At 42.8% G+C, this 13,587-nt stretch overlaps 1 protein-coding gene across 1 annotated transcript; it reads right to left on the reverse strand.

Moving 5' to 3' along the window:
* Positions 1 to 129: 129 nt before the first annotated feature.
* LOC141012008 (uncharacterized) lies at positions 130 to 4,858 on the reverse strand. Its single transcript, XM_073485387.1, has 12 exons — positions 4,750 to 4,858; positions 4,518 to 4,621; positions 4,165 to 4,437; positions 3,924 to 4,017; positions 3,691 to 3,758; positions 3,368 to 3,586; positions 3,200 to 3,259; positions 2,961 to 3,101; positions 2,569 to 2,649; positions 1,699 to 2,468; positions 220 to 1,647; positions 130 to 133 (listed from the first exon to the last, which is right to left on the reverse strand). The coding sequence occupies exons 1-12, from the start codon at positions 4,856 to 4,858 to the stop codon at positions 130 to 132; spliced, it is 3,351 nt and encodes a 1,116-aa protein (XP_073341488.1).
* Positions 4,859 to 13,587: the final 8,729 nt, after the last annotated feature.

A 13,587-nucleotide genomic window follows, 5' to 3' on the forward strand; every position in this document is an offset into this window, starting at 1 on the left:
CTAAGCAAATCATTTCCCTGGTATTTTACTTTAGTTTTTAAGTTCTTTTTACTTTTCAAATACTTAGAAGGACTAACATTAGTTGGGTTAAATGTAAATGAAGTCTGCTCTTGCGTAAACACATTAATGTCATCTTCAGCCACACAACCTGATGCTATAACTGGACTTGAAGTGTCAACACAAACACTACTCTCTCTACTTTGCAGTCTAAAATTGTACCGTCTGGAAGAAGACGCATTCAGTTTGCAGTAACAATAACAAGTCTGCATCTGAGGTCGCATAACACAAACAACAGTCTCATAATGGTTACCGTTACAATTCTCCAAATACACTGCCTGATTGGACAACTGCTTATTCTTACAACTGTATTCAAGCCAGCGATCACCACAAAACGTGAAAATATTTACTCCTAAACAATCTGCTGCTGCTTGAATCTCCACTTCAGTGGCCCAACTACCAAGATAGCGCATTCTTGATCTACTCAGATAATCTGCCATTGAGGAATACTCAGGGCGCAACATATATGCTAGAGGATTGGCCTGTAATTGCTTAAACACAGCAAATCTAATTTTTCTATGATTATTCTCTGTGCCACACACAGCTTGACTAACCGCTCTAAAGAAACAATTACCATCACCAATTATTTGCTCGTTCTTACAAGGAGCACCTAATGCACCGACCTCTGTGGATGCCAGATCAAGTTTTTCCGACTCTACATTCAACTGTTTGCACAAAGCTTGTGCAACATCACTACGCAGCGGATTGAACTCAAGACTTTTACTTGTCACATCGCTGACAAACACAACGTCCGAATTAACCACATGAACATCCCTGCTCTTCAACTTTTTTGATCCACGATTACCCACTGAAATCTTGCGTTTCACACCTCTCTGACGAGTGCTGTCAAGTGTTACCTGTTCAGCCGACACTTTAAGTGCTGGCTGAAGAGGTAAGCTACAACCAAAGTCAACCTCTCTGCTTTCCTCATTTGCACTTTGACTTTTGTGAGTGACACAAACACCAGCAATCTCAAACAGCTTTGGACTGTTCATTGCAGTGGCAAATTTGCATATGTGATCAAACACACGGTCAAGGCAACTAAAATACACAACAACGCTTAACCCGTTCTCATCTACCATGCCATCTGCATCGCGTGCGTGGGAGTCAACAACGGCATACTTCCCATTTCGACCAATGATAGCACACGTTGTGCCACTCACAGTCAGAAAGCATGTGTCATATTTGCTACACATCTTTCCCAAACCGTTCCTGAGAGTGGTGTACACACCTGCATCAACAAGCTGTCCCTCAACCACATCAACATCACCAGAAACGTAGTCACCATACTCAAACTGAAATTTCTGTCCATCAATAACAGACTCTTTGGGCAAATCTGGAACACACAGCAGTTCAGACGTCCCACTGATGGAATTACTTTCCCGCAACGACGTGTAGAGCTCATCCCCTAACTCTACAACCTTATCCAGATCGCCAGACTGCCACAAAAACACAGAATCGATGCTGTGTTTGGCTAAAGCTACCAAACTTACAGCCATACACTGGAGCCCTCCGTGTTGGAACCGAGCATCCCCTTGATGAAAAGTTCCCCTGATGGAACTTACGTCAATCTCTGGCCCTACTGAAATGCTCTCCTGGACCTCCGCTGCAACACCGACATCAACAATCTCGCCTGCAAACGATGTAGCACTCTCCCTGTCACCATCAACTGAACACAACACGACAGAAATGCCATGGACGGCATACCACTTCGCACCTAGAGACTCCTTCAAATGACTGATGTGAAGCATCAAGTCATTAAGACACGTGTTGAAGACAACCACAGACGTGCCAATACTACACGCCATCCCAGATGCATCACGCGTGCCACAATCAACCACCACAAAATACTCGTTATGAAGAACAATGGCACTAACCGCACCCCCAAGGTTCAACAGACACGTCCCGTGGTTAAACAAATGCTCTTGCAGCTTCTCGTACATCATAGTGTCCTCATCCAGCCAATTAAAATCACTACGTGCTGGAGGAGGAATCGCTACCTGCCACTGCCTGCCAAACACATTGTGCTGTTCAATCAACTTGCACAACTCCTGTTTAGCACCGCTCTTCTGCCTAGCTTCAATGTAACTGGCCAGTTTGCCACCTTCTACGCCTATGCTATCAATATCTGTCCCTTTCCACGTACACACTGGAGAAATTACATGTTTCATAACAGCTGCAACACCACATGCCATGGGTGTATTTATGTCATAAGTGACTGGTGCACTTCTGACATAAATACCAGCAACAACAGACTGCAGGGACTCTGCACACCTGCAAGAAACGGGGTTAGCGTCACACTTACCTTTGTTGGACCTTGGTGTCGGCGAGACACCAAGATCGACGACAGGCTGAAGGTCCCCCCCCGGCGCAGCGACGACGGTGGCAGCGGCGGCGACGGCGGTGGCGACCTAGAAGGAAAAAAAACCATTAAATGATCTGGATAAATAAACTATACTACTATTATTATAAAAAGGTACTACACACACATTTTGCACAAACTGTACTAACCTCCCCCCTGGCGTCCACTTTCACATGAGCAGTTGCAGGCGGTGGCACGGGTTTCACCACGGGCAAAGCTCTCGCCGGGACCTAGAGAAGATTTTTTACAATGATTATCCAATTATTGACGTAATACTGCAGACACGCAGCAAAAAAAAGTCACAATAACTGAAATATTGAATAAAATCAAGACAAACCTTCTGGCTTGCAGAAGTCCGACGATGTTCCACTTTTGGACGCTAATGGAAGAAAAACAAAATACACTTTATTAAGCCATATTTGAGCAAAAGTCATTGTGGAACATATTGTGAAGTTTTGCATGTTGTTGTGAGTGTATCAGCAAAAAGGACATACTAAACAGACTTCAACAAACCAAGAGAAACAACTTGCATGCAGTTTACCTTTGAGCTCCGTGGAACAGCAGTTGATTCAGGGGTAGGAAGATGGGATGGAACAGCAGCATCCATCGCAGCCAACACTGAACTGCTGAACCAAACAGGGTTTGGCTGGATGAAACAGTGCTGCAGTGCACTTGCGTCAACCTGTGAAATACATATAGAGAACAACTACTCTGTCAAAACGCCATCATCTACTCAACAATCATGTCAAAAACCGTCCAGGTGAATTGATCGTAGCATACCTGCTGCTGAACCACCCTCTCTGCACCAGAGGACTGCTCAAGTTCCTCAGGTGCTCTCCTCTGTAATGACAAAATAAGATATTTTGTATTAAACACCCCGTCAACCATTACAGAGGTCAGCTGATCAAAATTACATCAACCACAGTGTTACAATGTGTAATCAATTACCTTCCCGCCCTTGCCAACAGCTGTCCACCCAAAGGGGTCTGATGGACGAGGTACGGTGACCTGTCCCGTGACGACCACCTTTGGGACGACGTGCCTACGAGGCAGCGACATTCTGGGAGCGACCAGTAGCTTCGGTGTTGGAGGCTGCAGTTGTTCGAACGCAGCCGTCCACAGCAGCCCAGCTAGAATGGGCATGCCGTCACTGTCGCTGAGGTGAACCTGTGAAAATAAGGAAAATGAAACAGATTAAATGATATGGATCTGCAATAACCTTGTCATTCAACTACAGAGAAAGTGTAGATGACACTATGTGCTCTACTTACACCATCTCTGCTCCACAGCTCACGACGGTTCATGGGGAAATGATCAGCTGTAGGGAAGTACCTGACACCTAAAACAGAAAAATAACAAACATTATTGTAATATCTCTCTATGTAATATCTACATTTTAAAGGAATGATTATGGAAATTATAATATTCATCCAAACAGTCTGCCTAACAACATATCGTGCATCATACATGGAACTGTGGTCGAACTAGTCTTTTTAAAGCTTACCCATACGTGCTGCCACACGGCGGAACTCTTGACGCATGAAGTCTTGCTGAAGGACTTCAGCGGCCAAACGAGGTGGGAAGTCCGCGACACACACCTGTAGAGCAAAGTGGTTGTTAATAACAAATACATTTTGTCTGAAAATGCCATAACTAGTAATATAAATATACATTATTCTGCAACAGTTCATACAACTACATTAACTATGGTAATATATCAATACATACAATAGAAAAAAACCTACGTTAGACCATCGATCGCAGGCAGCGTGCAGGAGCTTAGCGAAGTCTGCCCCTGCCTCGTCGATGGTCCTGCTGGATGTCAGGTTGTTACTAGGTGCCAACACCAGGACTGCGTCAGGAGACCGAGGAACAACAGCATGCAGCAACTCGGTCCTCAGCTCCCTCGCACAGCCCCCGGGCGTGGACATGATGCCAAAGGAGAGGGACCCCTCTGGCATCGGGACAAAGCCATCTGCGATAGCACGCAGATGGGAATCTCCTACAAGAAGAACGAACTGGGAAAAAAATTGGACTGTTATTGAATGAAATGCACTAATTATTACAAGCGCTGTTGTTGTTATTATCACTATTTTACCTTCTCGTCAGGGAGTTGGCGCGGAATGACCAACTTGTGCTGTCGTCCCGTCAGAGACGACTTTGGCCATTGTCGCACAGGGTTGCGGTAACCAGTACCGCGCTCTATTAATACACAGAGAAAAAAAATACATCAAGATCACACTGTTAATGAAACCTTACAAATCATGTAAACACAACACACCCTGCCACTAGGCAAATCTATACACCATACAAGCAAAAAATGTACATACGTGCAACAGAGACATTGGCGGACCGCTGCGGTTCCACGTCAACCGTTCGCCGTTCTGCCATGCGTCGTTTGGCTGCCTCCGAACGACGATAAGACTTGCCCCGTGGCATCTAATAACATGTAGACAATTGATTAATATTGACATTACAACCCATCTTTAGCCTGCAATAATTGGATAAAATACATCTCAAACACACATTTAACAAGCAAGCAGTGATGGAAGAAGAAGAATTAAAATTGTTACTTAAGTTAAAGTATTCATACAACACAGAAAAATACTACACTAAAATGGTGATGGTTTACTTTAACCCTTGTATTATATTGTTTCTCCCCACTTGCTTTGATGTTCCCGGTCAAATTTCACCGGTCTGGTTCAACTGCTCTTACATTAACACATTCAGACATAATCATCACCAAATTGTATTTAACACCTTTTAATGCTGTAAATAATGTATCCAACTAGCGGTGAACATGAATAACTACAGTGAATATCCAAAGAACAGATACTGAAAATTAGAATAATAATGAAAACAGACACCAAATTCACAGCACATCAGAAAATCAATATGAACAGTCATCTCTCTCTCACTGTGTGTTTGTGTGTGTGTGAGTGAGTGAGTGTGCATGGGGATGTTTTCCATCTATTGGATGAAAATAATCTAATACTAACCCTTTCATTTCCAGTAATTTTGGAGTGGCAACCACAGCTGTTACTAAGTTGATTAGACCACTCAAAATTCAATGAAACTGATGATAAACAATTTTATATACAAATGCCTAGTGTGGGGGACATCATAAGGCTCTGAGGCAATCAGAGGAAAAAATCACATTTGTATGATATTATGAAGTTATAGATCAGTCAGATTTAACCTGAACAGCACAGGAGGGTTAAAAATACAATTTATAGCCATGTTACAATAACATTCTCCCCAATACATAGCTATATTAATGAAAACAATAATTACTGAAAAGCTCTTTACAGTTAGTGTATTGTTGTTCTACAGTTTGATTATATTGCTAAATAAGGAGTACAGTAGAGGGTGCAATCAGTAACTTGCTTGTTTCTTTTTCTCTGTCTGTCTGCAATGAAGCGCTACAACGCCCGCGAAGTTCAAAAATGTACTCCAGCCAATCATGGCGCAAAACGCCTCGAAGTTGAAAATTTACTCCCGACAACCACCGCGCGAAAAGACCAGCGAAATATGAAATGTACGGAGTTGTTTACCAGTGCGCCGATGTGACAGTTGAAATGACTTTTGATATTAAATTAAATGAATATTGTCTAAAGACTGGCGTTGCTAGCAGCTTGTCGCTGATTTAGCAAACAAACCAAAGGCATATGCTGCCAAACATGTGCTTAATAACCTCTGCTAACAGCCAACCACCTCTCCTATGACAACCGCGAAGTTCAAAAATGTGCTCCAGCCAATCACGGCGCTAAACGCCCCGCAGTTGAAAATGTACTCCCGACACCCACCGCGCGACAAGACCACCGAAATTTGAAAAATACTCGCACCGATCACAGCGCAATAACGGAGTTATTTACCGGTGCGGTGATATGACAGTTGAAATGACTTGTGATATTAAAATAAACGAACATTGTCTAAAGACTAGCACTGCTAGTAGCTTGTAGCTGTGTTAGCAAACAAACCGAAGGCACTCATATGCTACCAAAGACGTGGTTATAGTCCCCAAAGGCACTCATATGCTAACAAACATGTGGTTATAACTGTGCTAACAGCCAACCACCTCTACTATGACAACAGGGCAGCTGGTTACAGTAGCTACAGCAGGAGAAGGCTCGGTAACGTTCAGCTCGTTTAGAACAAAGCACCCAAAGGTTTCTGCTGCCGAGCAATGCTAACAAAGTTCGCTAACTAGCTCTGTCGTTACAGCAAACCAGCCAAAAGTGTTAATAACAGCACTGATAATACTCATTTCCAAACCATATACACGCAATTAACCTTACTAAAGTTAGCAGTATTTTAGAGAAATTCAGAACTACACATTCAACATTACAGGTCGATGAGGCAGCTAGCCTGCATGTTAGCTCGTATCCCGGCACAAAAGCCCTCTGTGTGCCGCGACGGCAAACAGCGAACTTAATCAAATTAACTCACCGTGTTGAGCAAGTTGAGGTTCCTTGAAAGAATGCTGCTGTCTTGATCCGAAAGGTTTTGGAAGTGTATTTTTGTAAATCTCTGTGTATGTTGTGAAAAATCAGTGAGCCAAGGTAGATGAGTCTGTACGGGACGGAATCCAGATACAGACAAAGAGATTCAAACGTTGCAGCTGAGACGTCACGTTCTTCTCACGACGTGATTGGTTGATGCGTTCAAGTCCATTTCAAAAGCTAAGTCAAATCAAACTCCGCTGCTATTTCGCAGCGTTTTCCATAAACAACAGATATGATACATTGTTAGGAGACCATGGCTGCCAGATGGGCATATTACCGCGAGAAAGACACTGATTACAGTCTGAAATATTAAACATTTGTCAAACATTTGTCACTTTCCAGAAGCCATGGTGGGTGAGGATATCAATGACAACACATTATAACAGCATCCATATGATGACAAACAGTCAGCGGGTATATTTTTAAATTACCAAGAGGAAATCGGGGAAACACCTTGAAGAAAACACACACGTCATCATCATGACGTGTAGCGTCACGCCTCTTTTAAAGTAGAAGCGCCGAATTGGTCGCTCTTTAACGCCGGAAATGCATGGCTGTGTGTGGCCACAACACAGCAGCGGCGATAATGCAGAATCTCTATATGAAAAGGGCGAGTGTGTGTCCAGTGTACTGTCTTTAGTGTATTGTCTAGTGGAGTGATGTTTTTGTTTGAAATGTCAAAACAATGAGCCGAAAGCCACACACACACACACACACACACACACACACACACATATACATACGCACACGCACACACACTCTCTCACACATAACACAGGCACAAATTTAAGTAACATCTCCTACAGATTGCAGATGAAAACCGTCACTGTTGTGTTTTGGGTAACATGTATCATATTTAGGTAGACACCTTTCCAAGACACCACCCACTGAAAATAGGAAGTCAGCCTCACATCCATCAATCACACTTTATTGATATAGCACATTTTATACAAATAACATATAGCTGTAAAACTATATGTTTACATTCAAGCAGAAACATCACCATTAAGGAGAAGGCAACAAAGTTGTCAACTTAATGATAAACATGGCTACAACTTATTTTCAGGTTTTTGTGATAACAAAATTAATCATGTGGACATTGTTAAAATTATATGCATTCTTTAATCTGCCATTATATACAACAGAAAACACTGCCAATGTTCACATTTCTATGATGACACAATAAATGTATTCTTCATAACTGCTACATTTTACAATCACAATCATTAAAAAGCTAAGGATAGTCCCAGCCAACATTAACACTGACTAAACTGGATTCCTCACAGTTTTAAATCCAAACTCATTACATCCTGTTTCAAGCAGACAAACAAATGTCATAGCCCTTTCAGAGGACATTTACATGCAACATTAATGCAGAGAAGGCAGAAGTGCTTACAATACAAACTGCTGTCCTCTGCTAAATCTTTTTCACCTTTATTGACATGCATCAGTAAAAAACAGCACTACATCAAATTAAATCACTGTAGAGTAGTTACAGTACAGTAACATAGTCAGCCAGTAGGCCAAAATTATTGGATGCATTTGTGATACATTAATAAACACTTCAAGTGTCCCTGATGGCCGTCTTTTCTGTTGAATGGCAGAGCAAGTTTGTGTTTCACAACAATCTGATTTTGGTTATACTGTGAAAAGAAAGCAGAAAAACAGTTCAATAAGTATTGGAAATTTGACAAGTTGTTACTAATTCGCTTTAGTTGAAATGACAGGAGAATCTGACAATACTACTTTTAAGACCATTGAAGCTCTGCTCAAACATTTGGCCAAACATCTATTCACAGCCCAAATGATATTTGTCTTAAATTTTCTAAAGGAAGGACGTGCACGCCCCGACAGCAGCATGCCGGAACACCAGCACACCCCGACGGCAGCACGCCCCGACCCGCGTGGACTGCGAGGGCCCGTTCATCGCTGCTTGCAGCTTTAATTAGGGCCCGAGCAGTGAAACTGCAAGGACCTATTGTAATTGTAATGATTATTATTATTATTATTTTTTTTTTTTTTTTTCTGCCAAAATGATCGCATTTTTCACTGCCTGAACGTGTATGAAAACGCGATTTTATTTGGCAAACACATTAGGCCTGGCGAAAAATTTTATAATCTGCTGTCGTTGTGAACTTTCACCACTAGGTGGCGCTATAATCAAGGAAAGTGTGTTTTGGCTAATAACTCCCACATACTTTGTCGCACCTTCAAAAACCTTATATCCACGCGTTCAGTGAATGGTGCTGAATCTCCTGACTTAGGCCACGCCCATTTCCGCCCACCGTTTTTTTTCGCTAGCTCGTGAAATGTCGAAAACCTACTTTTTCGAACTCCTCCCGGGCAATTTCACCGATTTGCACCAAACTTTGCACACAGCATCTGTGGACCCTTCTGACAAAAAGTTATTAAAAGAATTTTGATACGCCAAACAATACTCAAGTTATTAAATAACTACTTCCTGCAGATTTCGTTCCAAACAGGAAGTGTTGCATATCTCCACATTGGTTTGTCCGAATGACGTGAAACTCAGGACACTACTTCCACATGAGCCCCTAAGGCTCTGTGCAAAATATTAGCCGATGACCACTAGGTGGCGCTCTTTAAATTGAAGTAATTTATATCTCAACATCGGTTGGTCGGATGAACACAAAACTTGGTACACTCATTGCCACTGCCCTCCTGAGGAAAGCTGACAAAGGGGTTACCGATCTGACACTAGGTGGCGCTCTGGTGGCAGTTTCATTTTATATTTGGCACTGTGCCCACACCATAACACTTATGGATCTGAAATTCATAGGGGTGGTATAGACTGGCCCCTGTAACTCACACACCAAAAATGACCAGCAGGTGGCGCTATTATCAAGAAAAAATGTTTTTTGCTAATTACTCCCACATAATATGGTGCACATTGTTAAACATTATATCTACGTGTTTCCCTGAATACAGCTGAACCATGTGATGTAGGCCATGCCCACGTTCGCACTGAATTTCCATTTGCAAATTCGCCAAATGTTGCAAACCTACTTTTTCGAACTCCTCCCAGGCAATTTTTCCAATTTGCACCAAACTTTGCACGCAGCATCTCTGGACCCTCCTGACAAAAAGTTATTAAAAGAAATGTGCTAGTCCACAGAACGCCCAAAATATAAAACAACAATTTCCTGCGCATTGTGGTCAAACAGACATTCTTGTGTATCTTGATGAAATACAGTCCGATCAACACAAAACTTTTGGCAATTGTGTTCCATGGCACGATGAGCATTTCTACAAAATTTCGTGCAAATCGACCAATAGGTGGCGCTTTTATTGCTAAATGACGAAATGACAGCTTCACTGCCTTCACTTTCATTTCCTCATGGAAGTTGTTGAAAGTACAAGCCCCGACAGCAGCATGTCACGACAGCAGCATGTAACGACGGCAGCATGTAACGACGGCAGCATGCCGCAACGGCAGCACGCCCCGACCCGCGTGGACTGCGAGGGCCCGTTCATCGCTGCTTGCAGCTTTAATTAGGGCCCGAGCAGGGAACCTGCGAGGTCCCTATTGTAATTGTAGTGATTATTATTTTATTTTTTCTGCCAAAATGATCGCATTTTTCACTGCCTGAATATGAATGAAAACGCGATTTTATTTGGCAAAGTCATTAGGCTTGGCGAAAAATTTGATAATCTGATGTCGTTGTGAACTTCCACCACTAGGTGGCGCAATAATTAAGGAAAGTGTGTTTTGGCTAATAACTCCCACATACTTTGTCGCACATTCAAAAACCTTATATCCACGCGTTCAGTGAATGTTGCTGAATCTCCTGATATAGGCCACGCCCATTTTCGCCTACCGTTTTTTTTCGCTAGCTCGCGAAATGTCGCAAACCTACTTTTTCGAACTCCTCCCAGGCAATTTCACCGATTTGCACCAAACTTTGCACACAGCATCTGTGGACCCTCCTGACAAAAAGTTATTAAAAGAATTGTGCTATTCCAAACAATACTCAAGTTATTAAATAACAACTTCCTGTAGAGTTGGGTCAAAACAGGAAGTGTTGCATATCTCCACATTGGTCTGTCCAAATGACATGAAACTCAGAACACTACTTCCCCATGAGCCCCTAAGGCTCTGTGCAAAATCTTGGCCCATGACCACTAGGTGGCGCTATTTAAATTGAAGTATTTTATATCTCGACATCGGTTGGTCGGATTAACACAAAACTTGGTACACTCATTGCCAATGGCCTCCTGAGGACAACTGACGAAGGTGTTACCGATCTGACACTAGGTGGCGCTCTGGTGGCAGTTTCATTTTATATTTGGCACTGTGCCCACACCATAACACTTATGGATATGAAATTCATAGGGGTGGTATAGACTGGCCCCTGTAACTCACACACCAAAAATCACCAGCAGGTGGCGCTATTATCAAGAAAAAACGTTTTTTGCTAATTACTCCCACATAATATGGTGCACATTGTTAAACATTATATCTACGTGTTCCCTGAATACAGTCGAACCGTGTGATGTAGGCCACGCCCACGTTCGCAATGAATTTCCATTCGCAAATTCGCCAAATATTGCAGACCTACTTTTTCCAACTCCTCCCAGGCAATTTCTCCGATTTGCACCAAACTTTGCACGCATTATCTGTGGACCCTCCTGACAAAAAGTTATTAAAAGAAATGTGCTAGTCCACAGAACGCCCAAAATATAAAACAACAATTTCCTGCACATTGTGGTCAAACAGACATTCTTGTGTATCTTGATGAAACACAGTCCGATTAACACAAAACTTTTCCCAGTTGTGTTCCATAACCACATGACGATTTCTGACAAATTTGGTGCAAATCGGCCAATAGGGGGCGCTTTTATTGCTAAATGACTAAATAACAGCTTGACTGCCTTCACTTTTGATTCCTCAACGGAAGTTGTTGCATGAACAAGCCCCGACAGCAGCATGTCACGACAGCAGCATGCCCCGACGGCAGCATGTCCCGACAGCAGCACGCCCCGACGGCAGCACGCCCCGACCCGCGTGGACTGCGAGGGCCCGTTCATCGCTGCTTGCAGCTTTAATTATTATTATTTTTCTTTGTCCTTAATGATCGCATTTTTCACTGCCTGAACATGTATGAAAACGCGATTTTATTTGGCAAGATCATTAGGCTTGGCGAAAAATTTGATAATCTGTTGTCGTTGTGAACTTCCACCACTAGGTGGCGCAATAATTAAGGAAAGTGCGTTTTGCCTAATAACTCCCACATACTTTGTCGCACATTCAAAAACCTTACATCCACGCGTTCAGTGAATCTTGCTGAATCTCCTGATATAGGCCACGCCCATTTCCGCCTACCGTTTTTTTTCGCTAGCTTGCAAAATGTCGAAAACCTACTTTTTCGAACTCCTCCCAGGCAATTTCACCAATTTGCACGAAACTTTGCACACAGCATCTGTGGACCCTTCTGACAAAAAGTTATTAAAAGAATTTTGATACGCCAAAGAACACTCAAGTTATTAAATAACAACTTCCTGTGGATTCGGGTCACAACAGGAAGTGTTGCATATCTCCACATTGGTGTGTCTGAATAACGTGAAACTCAGGACAATACTTCCCCATGAGCCCCTAAGGCTCTGTCCAAAATCTTGGCCCATAACCACTAGGTGGCGCTATTTAAATTGAAGTATTTTATATCTCAACATCGGTTGGTCAGATTAACACAAAACTTAGTACACTGATTGCCAATAGCCTCCTGAGGACAACTGACGAAGGTGTTACCGATCTGACAGTAGGTGGCGCTCTGGTGGCAGTTTCATTTTATAATTGGCACTGTGCCCACACCATAACACCTATGGATATGAAACTGATTGGGGTGGTATAGACTGGCATCTGTAACTCACACACCAAAAATCACCAGCAGGTGGCGCTATTATCAAGAAAAAACGTTTTTTGCTAATTACTCCCACATAATATGGTGCACATTGTTAAACATTATATCTATATGTTCCCTGAATACAGCCGAACCGTGTGATGTAGGCCACGCCCACGTTCGCACTGAATTTCCATTCGCAAATTTGCCAAATGTCGCAAACCTACTTTTTCGAACTCCTCCCAGGCAATTTATCCAATTTGCACCAAACTTTGCACGCAGCATCTCTGGACCCTCCTGACAAAAAGTTATTAAAAGAAATGTGCTAGTCCACAGAACGCCCAAAATATAGAACAACTATTTCCTGAGCATTGTGGTCAAACAGACATTCTTGTGTATCTTGATGAAATACAGTCGGATGAACACAAAACTTTTGGCAATTGTGTTCCATGGCACGATGAGCATTTCTACTAAATTTCGTGCAAATCGACCAATAGGTGGCACTTTTATTGCTAAATGACGAAACAGCAGCTTCACTGCCTTCAGTTTTGTTTCCTCTACAGAAGTTGTTGCATGAACAAGCCTCGACAGCAGCATGCCCGGACAGCAGCATGTCACGACAGCAGCATGCCCCGACGGCAGCACGCCCCGACGGCAGCACGCCCCGACCCGCGTGGACTGCGAGGGCCCGTTCATCGCTGCTTGCAGCTTTAATTTTATAATTGGCACTGTGCCCACACCATAACACTTATGGACATGAAACTGATTGGGGTGGTACAGACTGGCATCTGTAACTCACACACCA

Source organism: Pagrus major, chromosome 17 (genome assembly GCF_040436345.1).
Source record: "Pagrus major chromosome 17, Pma_NU_1.0".
Lineage (NCBI taxonomy): Eukaryota > Metazoa > Chordata > Actinopteri > Spariformes > Sparidae > Pagrus > Pagrus major.

Excerpts from the sequence above, each read along its gene's own strand:
- LOC141012008 (XM_073485387.1), bottom strand. The coding sequence starts at position 4,858 with ATGCCACGGGGCAAGTCTTATCGTCGTTCGGAGGCAGCCAAACGACGC. Across the intron at positions 4,018-4,164 it reads CCTGCGATCGATGGTCTAAC|GTGTGTGTCGCGGACTTCCC; the intron begins GTAGGTTTTTTT and ends TTTGCTCTACAG. Across the intron at positions 3,587-3,690 it reads AGCTGTGGAGCAGAGATGGT|GTTCACCTCAGCGACAGTGA; the intron begins GTAAGTAGAGCA and ends TTATTTTCACAG.